The 10846-nt window shown below is 39.9% G+C and overlaps 1 protein-coding gene across 1 annotated transcript; it reads right to left on the reverse strand.

Moving 5' to 3' along the window:
- Positions 1-5766: 5766 nt before the first annotated feature.
- On the reverse strand, positions 5767-9449 carry mc2r (melanocortin 2 receptor). Its single transcript, XM_014010829.1, has 2 exons — positions 9097-9449; positions 5767-6374 (listed from the first exon to the last, which is right to left on the reverse strand). The coding sequence occupies exons 1-2, from the start codon at positions 9447-9449 to the stop codon at positions 5822-5824; spliced, it is 906 nt and encodes a 301-aa protein (XP_013866283.1). The 3' UTR covers positions 5767-5821.
- Positions 9450-10846: the final 1397 nt, after the last annotated feature.

Raw genomic sequence — 10846 nt, forward strand, 5'->3', positions numbered from 1 at the left:
TGATATCTGATTGATGGGCCTGGTTTCAATCCCCAGTTTGGACCTGGGGTATTTCTGTGTGGAGTTTGCATGATCTCCTCCAGATATTCTGATGTCCTCCCACAGTAAGACCTGCAGTGTGAGCATCAGGAGTCCTGGATCCTAAATGAACCCAGCAGTGGAGGAGGCCCTGTACTCAAGACATAATGTCGCTGTCCCAAGGGAGACTTCAAAATGTCTACAAACATTTGTGGGTGTTATTGATTTCTTTGTGTGAGTCAGTCTCCAACTCATTCATTTCCTGTTTATTTGCGTGGGGACAAGTGTCAAGTAATAATAATTCCCTACAGTAAAACATTTACAGCTAATTTGCAATGCCAGTCCCTTTTAGCATAAAAATAAATGTTTAAAATACAGTTTAAAGCAAACAAAACATTACAATCTTAAGAAAATTCATAAAACAGACTTAAAAACAGTTTGTAATATTATTAATGGATACATATTATGATTGAATATTTCTTTCTCACATTTAAATCATTCAGTTGGGGTCTATATAAAGTGGAACTGCAATGCTTTGGTCTGAATTCCTCCTTTTTGTAACTCCACAAGCCCCTATTTCCAGTGGCAGCTGGTGGATTTTTCTCCAGGGGGGGCTACAACTGCAAAATAGGCTCATCTCCAAAAACAATCAAACATGTACTAAGTTCACGACAGTGTATTTATTAAACAAATGAAAATAATAAAACAGCATTACAATGTCATGTATTGTGTTATTTTTTGTACATACATTTTGCTCTTCTGTAAATGAGAAGCAAATTTCTTCATGACTCTGGTTAAAGTCAGGAATGTTTTAACCAGATTCTTCTCTATAGAGCATGGTCAGTGCAGTGAGATGTGATGTTGTGTACCTGAGGAAAGTCTGGATTGTCTTCAGTGTTGAGAAGCCCCTCTCAAATTCAGCTGTGGTCAGAGGAGATGTGATGAGAATATTCAGCAGAGTCACAGTGAAGCTGTCCTGCAGATTGTTCTCCATGAAGAGCTGGTACAGAGCCACAGCACCAGCTCCTGAACTAGATCAGACTTCTTGGTCCTGTTCAGCACAGGGTGAGCCTCCATAGGCTTCAGAGCTGCTTCAGAAAATTGTCTGTGATCCTGCAGGAACCTGTCTGCCTGCAGCAGTTTACTGCTCAGATACTTTGTGAATGGCTCAAGATAATCTCACAAACCTAAAACAATAAATGCACAAATTTAATTCAATATTAACAAGTGAGATTTCTAATATATATTTATTATATAGAGAACAATTAATGTTATTTTAATAACAACAAATTGTTGCACCTCTAAGGTAAATTATTAATTATATTTTTATTTTAAAAATGTATTCATTTTATTAAAAAACAAAATAAACTATGCACAACAGAAGAAAAACTATAAATAAAATGAAAGGCAGCAGTAAGAAGAAAATTTCTTCTAATATCTGCCCATTTTCAAGAATAAATTCAAACAATAGTAATTAACAAAAAACAAAACTAAACAGAAACAACATAAAAATATCTTCATATTATATGAAGTTGTGTTCACATTATTTATATTATATGCTGCTCAAATATAAAGAGAACACCAACACAATCTAACTACACCACGTTCTTGGTCAATTGTTATTATGTTTGGCTTTTCCAGTCCAASCTCCTTCATTTCAAGTTTCTCCTCATATGGTCTGCTTTGAAAAGGTTTAGCTATAAGGGACTTAACTGTGTTGTTTTTCTCCTCCATTTTTTCAACTAGTTTGTTCTCCAAAATCTGTCTCCAAAATCCGCCTCGTGATCTCTGCCTGCCGGCTCTCACACTAATATGACATCTTTGAGTTGTCAACACGGGGCGAACCCACACTATCGCTTTGTGTTCGCAGCTGACCTGCGAACACAGGACACTCTATTCTTTTGCATTGAGGACTTACTGTGCATGACCATAACCTTCGCATGAGTTATGTATGAGAATCTGGGATGCAGAACACAGCGTGACCGGGAAGTGACTCACACGAAAACATTCATGAGTAAAATGGAAGTTTACACATCAATAACTATAAATTATTTATTTTGCTTATCAGAAAACATATATAAGATATATTGTTGAAACATTTATAACATTTTATTTTGTTATTTTCTTTTCTTTTCTTTTTGTGTACCAAAAATACAGGGGGAGGCGGCAAACGTGCGGCCTCTATTGACCAGCTGCCACTGCCTCTTCYACCCCTTTTTCTGAGGTGTGTCTCAGATCAACTCGTTTTGAGGCTGTCTCTAYCCAAACGAGGCACTTCACACCTCGCCCCCTCCAACTTCCAGACTGGTTCATTCTAGTTTGATAGAGGGGTTTACGGCTRTATAGCTGCATAGAAACATTTTTATTTAAACTTCTACAGACTCCAAGTACACAACAAAGTGCATTTATTGGCTTAAAAAGTGGATTTTTCATGATATACCTCCTTTAAAAAGGTGGCAAATATTCATGGTTACAAAATGGTTCTCCATCAGAAAATGCTTCACTTTTTATCTAAAATGGTTCCAGTGAGAAATCAGTTTCACGTGCTAATTCCTCAAGCAGAAAAAGCAGTTTAAGAAGGTTTTAAAAAAGGAACCCTTACAGTTCCCTCTGTATGCTCTATGAGATACTGAGCCTGTAGATCTGAGAGGWACCATAAGATCACTGAGCACCAGAGGAGCCTGTCCATTGAGGTATTTAAAGGCACAGTGAGTAGGATTTGTTGTTTTCAGYGACATCTAGTGGTTGAGTGGTTGAATCATCCTCTCTGGTCCTCCCCCCACCCCCACCTCCAGCTTCCAAACACAAAGGAGTTGCTACGGTGTCTCTCAGGTGTCAAAAACCTTTGATAATTCCAACCGTGATGTCCACCAGCAGCTTCAGGGCTAGTGATGTTTCAAGTGGTAAGATTATGAGCTTTAATAAGTAAAATTATACCAGCTATGTTTAAATGCACAAATTTTTTTTTAATCGGATTGAAATGTATTCAGATTAAATAATCCGAATGTACTGTTTACATGGACACAAACCGATCATGAAAAGTGTTTAGTTTTATTCAGAATAAAAGTCCGGACATGCGCAGTGTTGTAAACGTTCAACTCTACTTCCATGTTACAAACATAAACAACGCTCCTCTGTGCGCTCAGATTGGACCCGTGTCAGCTTTTAATAACGGTAGAGACGTCGTTACTCCTCGGTTGAGCTGCAGCCAGCAGATGAAGCAATACGTGCTTTTTATTTTTATTTTTTGCAAAGCAACGTCTGCTGTTTGCCTCCTTTTTCATCTGTTAAGAGAGTGAGGAGGAAAAGTTCTCCATGGTGCTGTGCAGCTGGAGCACTGCTGTCCCACCGGGTGAATGAAAGTCAGCAGACATGCGCACACAGGTCAGTTTTCTACAATCAGAATAAGATGATCAGATTAAGTGTTTACATGAACCTCATTCCGATTATCAATCGGTAAAACCCACCCTTTTCATTCGGATTAAAAATTCATTCGGATCTAATTCAATTGGATCAGAATAATCGGAACGGGCTGTTTACATGACRCATTTTTATTCTGAATGGCTGTTTAATCCAATTACTTTTGTCCATGTAAACGTAGCTAATGACAGTCAACAAATATTACATTTATAGTATTACAACTAAAACCATTTTTGACGCCGCCACCGCAGTTTGTCCTTCATGAGCCTTTGTAGACAAGATGGTGGTGCAAGATGGCGGCTDCCTGTAGTGGTGACCCRCGACCATGGAGATATAAACAGCTTTTTATAAGGTAAAAATAATAAAACAAGGTCTTTGTCTGCAATGATTAGACATGTTTTTTATTATTGTCATTAGTGATTAYCTCAATTTCRGCTAAAAGAATTGACAAAATCCTACACACTGTGCCTTTAAAAACGAGTGTTAGTTTGGAGAATTTGACAAAKATTTCAAAATTCATCATGTTAAGTTTCTTAAGAAAATGGCAGTGATGTGATCTGACGTCAAAGATCTTAACTGCTCTGTAATAAATCATTGGAGCTCAGCTGCTGCCTGAGACCAAGAGGCTACACAATAACTTAAATGAGAAACAAATCACTGAGTGTGTGAATCTGTTGGCAGCATAAAAAAACAACCTCTAATTAATCTAAATGCGTGAGTCAGTCTCCAACTGTCTAAATTTGCTTTTGCTACTCCCTCTTATAACATGTTTTACATTTTAAATGAGAATCTAAAATTTAACCCAGATATTAAACTTCTGAACTCTGTTGACTATTGATCCTCGAGTTTCAAACCAAATCAGAGCAATTTTTCCAAGATTGTTCTTTTGAGGAAAAACAAATGTGACTTGTCATCACAAGAGCACTGTAGTTTGATTTCTGAACAGGAGCTCAAGACAGAAAACCACTCACAACAACTAAAACAATTGTTCAAGCCAAAAGCAGCTGAGGTACAAAAATAAGGCATGGTTTCTAAACACATCCACACAGATTGGCCTGATTGGTCACAAACGCTCCAAACTCAGAGTGACTGCAATAAAAAAAAGCACATTTGTGTGAATGCTTATCAAGCCTTCACTCTATCGAGATGATCCGTTTTTCTTCCATGCATTTTTCGGTACATTACTAATCCCACAATTTTTGTGCTATTTCAACATTTCATATCTCAAAACATTCAGCTCTTTCRGGATATTCCAGCTATGACTATTGGTATTTCAGCAACTTATTCCTTTTCAGATATTTGGCCTTTTTTTGGGCACTTTTTTATTGAAAATGAATAGAGCTGTTTTCAATATTCCTTTGAAATGTTATTAACCATTACTGCAATTTTCACCTTTTACTCTAGTTCTGCTTCTTTGCACTAATTTCATCCTACTAACTTCAAGTTTTTGTCTTGATGTCAGCTTCTTACTGCTTAATTCACCAACCAGATGCACTTCTAGTTTGCTAGTTGGTAGTATGCTTGTTAGGTCTCTTTTTTGTTCAAAGTGTGGTCTTTTTTATCCTTTATCCCTTATTACCTTGTTAGTGTCCTTTTAGTGCTTATTCTATAAGTATGGTTGTCTCTTGGCATTCAAAGTGGTCGGCAAAGTAAGAATTTCATTGCTCAGGGAAACATGGTTTCATCTGTGTATATATGACAATAAACACTTTCAATCTTGAATCTTGAATCTTCCTGCTTCTCTGCTGATTTAATCATTTCAGCTATTTTTAGCTAATTTTCAGCTCATTTAAGCTTTTTAATTACAAATTGCAGTTTTTACTATTCTTTTACCATCTATTGGCTAAATCCATCTTGTTTTGCTATTTTGTCTACAAACTTTCAGTATTTTTTGTACTGATTTTTCACTTATTTTCTTTTACTCCTAATTTCAGTATACAGTATCTGTTCAAATTGCACTGACATTAAWAATTTTGCTTGTAAACCTTTTCAGCTTTTCCAGCAGTTTTCAGCAAAAATCTTTTATCAATAAGCATTAACACTGTATTTTCATAGGAAATGCACGTACTGTAGTTTCTTAGAATTTATTTCCAAAGTGTCACCAACAGTGGCAACCAATAAATGCTTCAAGATACAAAGAACTGCCGTCTAGTGCCAGAACTCTCCTTCAAATTGCTTCTCTTGGCTCAATTAAAATGTTTTAGTTTTGAAAAGTGAGACTTCAAGTAGACAGATTAAATGTGTCGCTGGCAGATATTTAATTCATATTCATGTGTTTTATATTCAGCTCAAAAGCCTGTAAATAAATCATCAGGATGAAATGCAAATGCATTCACTTTTTTTGGATAAATAAAGCCAACAATGGAAAGTACACAGATGTTGTTTAGGAGCACAATTGGCTGTCAGAACAGAGCAGCATCTTCTTGAAGGTGTGCCTGAGCTCGGCGCTGCGGAAGGCGTAGATGGCGGGGTCTATGAGGGCGTGGCTCATCATCAGCACCACGTGCAGCTGGAACAGGGATCTGTAACACTCACAGTACGGGTTCATGGGGCACACCATGATGATGATGAGATGGAGAAAAAACGGCACCCAGCACACAACAAACGCTCCGAACAGAACGGTGAGCGTCAGAGCTCCCCTCATGTTGCTGCTCCACCTCTGCTGGAGTCCAGACTTCCTGACGTTGGGAAGAGCTGCAATGCTCTTGGCGTGGATGCGAGCCAACATGAACATGTAGACATAGAGGAAGCAGATGACCGCCAAGGAGACGATGAAGAAGACGACGAGGCAGATCATGACAAACTTGAAGTCAAAGAACGTCACCGTCAGCACGGCCAGCACTCCACACGTGGTCCAGATGGCTCCTAAGATGGCTCCAGTTCTCTGCATCGTCATGATGTTGTGGTATCGCAGCGCATGGAAGATGGTGATATAACTGAAAGTAAAGTAGTAAAATACAAAATTAGATTAAATGATCTTTTTTCTTCCAGGGTTTCATTTAAATAACTTTAGCAACAATATAGTCTGGACATATTGTAGCAATAAAATAGAAAACATATACGTGACTAAAAAGCATTTCAGGAGGAGATGATGGAGCTAAAAACTGAACAAGGAGCTTTACATTCAACAATTCTGCGACCATCCTTAAATATGTTCAGCTTTCTGCAGTCCCTCAGTGATTAATGAGGCTTTTCAGTAAAGCAAAAACTTGTGAAATTGGGGTGAAAACAGATTAATGTTTGAAGAGAAATTTTTTTCTTTGTGCATCACAGGATCAAAGATTCTACAGAAAATGAACACATAAACAACAGGATTTTTATTTATAACAGGCATGCCAGAAAGTTGCTAAAATGATTTATGTATCCACTGTCCAATTAAAATTACATTTTAGTTTGTTGATAAGTATGTCTGAATGATTTTAATTTTTAATCACGACTTCCATCTTCTGTAGTTTGTCCTCTGGTACCCCTGACTAAAGTCCAGTGCAACCAGTTCCCTCCAGAAGTCACAAATTTATTAAAGAGTCCACCTGTGTGTACTTCAGTAGTAGGGTGTATTCAGACCAGGAAAGTCCTTTGGTCCACTTGTTTGGTCCGGATCAAAAGTGGACTTTATTTTTTTTTTGTTTGTTTGGTGCGGTTTGCATTCACATTGTGCTTTTTTGCAAATGAACTATAACTTGTAAACAAAGCCACGAGTGTGACAATCATTGCTCCCATTGGACAGAAAGGATGGGGGCGGGACTGAGCCACAGACCCAGAAGAAAACATGAAAGTCCTGCATGCTGCGGTTCTGATGCGCACATTTATGCTGATAGTACAACTGCAATAGCATTTAAAATGTCAGAAGCAGCTAATTTAATGGTGGTTCCCTGATGATGTTCTAATTTTGGAGCGACGTCACGAAAATGTGTCCCGCGACCCAAAGGAGATGAGGTGCTCTTCGTGTTCTGACCCACTTCATGCTGCCAGCAGAGCTGCTAAGCAGGAGCCAATGAAACAGGTACTGTATGATTTCAGTTTATTTAGCTCAGCAACGGTGGCCTGTGAAGTCCAAAAATATGCATGTTTAATGCAGTAAGTTCGGTTAGAGTCCGGTCTGTATTCACACCAGAAGAGAACTGAAGTGAACCGCACCAGAGTTTGTTTGGAAACGAACCAAGACCACCTCAAAAAGCGGGTCTCGGTCCGGTTGTTTGATCCACACCAGAGTTCAAATGAGTGTATTCACACCTGCACAAAAGGTCCAGACCAATGCTGGAAATGAACTCTGGTTCGTTTAAAGCGGACCAAATTGTCAGGTCTGAGTACGACCTAAATCCAGTTGTTCTGTGCAAACCTCAGAGTTCAAATATTTCCATAATATAACTATTTGTCATTTATTTTTATAATCTAGCCTCTTTGGATGAGTGGCAAGCAGAAAAGCATTTCTGAAAGACGCAATGAGATGTTTGTTAACAGTTTGTCACACGTCCTGCAGAGGAATCAGAAAGTCCTTTATTTCACACTGTTTTCTTCCTCTTATCYGGGGTCRGGTCRCGGGGGCAGCAGCCTAAGCAGAGAGACCCAGACTTCCYTCTCCTCAGCCACTTGGACCAGCTAGTCCGGGGGGAATCCCAAGGTGTTCCCAGGCCAGCYGAGAAACATAGTCCCTCCAGCGTGTCCTGGGTCTTCCTCTGGTTCTCCCCCCAGTAGGACATGCCTGGAACAACTCACCAGGGAAGCATCCTAAACAGATGCCCGAGCCACCTCAACTGGCTCCTCTGGACGTGGAGGAGCAGCAGCTCTACTCTGAGTCCCTCCCAGATGACCGAGCCTCTCACCTTATCCTTAAGGGAGAGCCCAGACACCCTGCCGAGGAAAAACACTTCGGCCGTTTGTATCCGCGATCTCGTTCTTTCGGTCACGACCCAAAGCTCGTGACCATAGATGAGGGTAGGAATATAGACCGACCGGTAAATTGAGAGCTTTGCCTTCTGGCTCAACTCTCACCTCACCATGACAGACCGGTAAAACACACGCATCACTGCAGACGCAGCACCAATCCACCTATCGATTCGTGAACTGACCGTGAGATACTTGAACTCCTCCACTTGGAGCAGAACCTCTTTCCCGACCCGGAGACRGCACACTACCCTTTTCCGGCTCAAGACCATGGTCTTGAATTTGGAGGCACTGATCCTCATCCCGGCTGCTTCACACTCAGCTGTGAACCACTCCAGTGAGAGCTGGAAATCATATTTCACACTGTGAAGCTTTATAATCCTTGCAAACTTGTACTGTAAATCCTTGTTAAGTTTGTGGTTGTTAAATGTTCAAACACCTTTGTTTTAAAAATACCGATGCACCTCAGTAATCCATGAAGAAAAAAAAAATGAAGTAGGCCCTCTGGACGGGATTTCTTTAATGAAATGTTTCGTCTCTCCTCCAAGAGACTTCTTCAGTCTGAGGAGTTTCAGGTGAACTCAACCTTATAAGCACTGCCTCCTCATGGTGGACAAACAGGTTTAATGATGAAACTCCTCAGACTGAAGAGGTCTCTTGGAGGAAYGACTAAACGTTTCTTTAAAGGAGAACCCATCCAGAGGACCTACTTGTTTTTATTATACACTTTAAATAGTTTAAAATACAGTCCAAGTCCAGGTTCTGATTACATACCGGTCCACAGCGATAGCCAGGAAACTGAAAATGGAGCCCACAAAGGACATGCACAGCAGGGAGTCCATCACATCGTCCAGCTTGGTCTCAGATGGGCCTCTCTTCTCCAGCTGTCCCATGTCAGATAAAACTATCATCAGGTTCTCCCAGGTTTTGGTCACACTGGCAATAGTGTTGAAGGCAGCCAGGCTGCAGATGAAACAGTACATGGGTGAGTGGAGGTTCCTGTTGCGAATGACGGCCACCACAACCAGGAGGTTCTCAGCCAGGCTGACGGCTCCAACGACAAAGAAGACAGTGAAGGGGACCTTCACCTCAGGGCAGTCTGTTTGGTTCACTGAGACACCACTCATGGTTTTACAAGATGGAGTTGGATCTAGAGAAAAAGCTGACTAACATGAAAACTGCAGATATCTATGGTTAAACACTTGTTCACACCTGCTCCACCATGAAATTAGAACAGAATGATGTCAAAACAGTCATGTTAGGATTTCAAAATGTTGTCAATTATGAAGAAGTTTAATAAATGTAGCTGAACACTAAACATAATAAAAAGTTTAGTCAGTAGTAACTTTGCTCTTTAAATGTGTTGCCAAAATTGTTGTCAACTACAGAAATAATGCAGAGACATAATAGAAAGGAAGAAGCATTGCAACTTTTCAACAGTGACACAATAGCCAAACCTTTCCTCTGATGCTAAAATAAAACAGTATGGTGGATAAAATAAAGTTATTGCATGGTTAATGTAGTTAATTTGCCCGAGGAGAGTCTCTAAATGTGCAGAGGTTAACAGTTTATATAATCAAAGGCTTGCAGGGTGGCAGACTGAACAGGCGGGTTGATTTTTGGCTCAACCTTTTGGTAAGCTGCCTAAGGCTGCTTTAAATCATACATATTTGAAAACCTTCATGTATGCACAGCCCACATCAGGCAGCAGATGCTGGRACACATTCGGTTTCTGAGAGTCTCTTTGGGGTACAGGAGAGGAAGAAAGTAGGTTCACAAATGCTAAAGCTAATGCTAATGCTCGATGAGGGGAAACAGTTCAGGTTCCTCTAGTTGACAGTGGATTTTCTGAATAAAGTCCATCCTTTGTTTTCTAAAAGTAGTAATAACTAAGAAATAAAAGCTAAGGATAAGAGCAAAGTTGATTTAGCAAAGAATGTAAGACAAAATGCTTTTGTTTGCTTCGGTAACACTGCTATTATATCCTTCAGGGGTCACCAAAGCGAGCTCACATGAAGGATGAATCTGCAGCCTCAGAATAACAGACCGCAATAAAAAAAATAACACCGAAGCTGGCAAAATAAAAGATGTGTGTTAAAGGGGTAATAAAACTAGGACTGCTTGACATTTTGTGGGAGAGTATCCAGGTGGTTTGCTAACTGTCATCCGGCACAGTGTGACTAATTTTCTCAGGTAATCACCTGAATGAAGGTCACACATTTGGAGGAACTTCAGCAGCTGGCAGTTCTGTCTGCAGCTGCTTTGTGACAAAATGTCTTCTCGTAAATCCTGTTGGTGGTTTTATCACTGCCCAGTCATGTTTGTCACAGGTGTCACCTGTCTGTAATCCTTTTTTCTGCAGGTGTTTTGTGTGCTTTTTGTTGTTGTTTTTTCTTCAAATCTTCCAGTTGGTTTGTTATTGCCACAGGGGTTTACAGGATATTACAATGCGCTCGTCTAATCCGCCGTACTTTCTTCTCCATCTGTGCATCAACGTAAGCTGGATGCATCACCTGTGCAAAGA

Source organism: Austrofundulus limnaeus, unplaced genomic scaffold, assembly GCF_001266775.1.
Source record: "Austrofundulus limnaeus strain Quisiro unplaced genomic scaffold, Austrofundulus_limnaeus-1.0 Scaffold74, whole genome shotgun sequence".
NCBI lineage: Eukaryota > Metazoa > Chordata > Actinopteri > Cyprinodontiformes > Rivulidae > Austrofundulus > Austrofundulus limnaeus.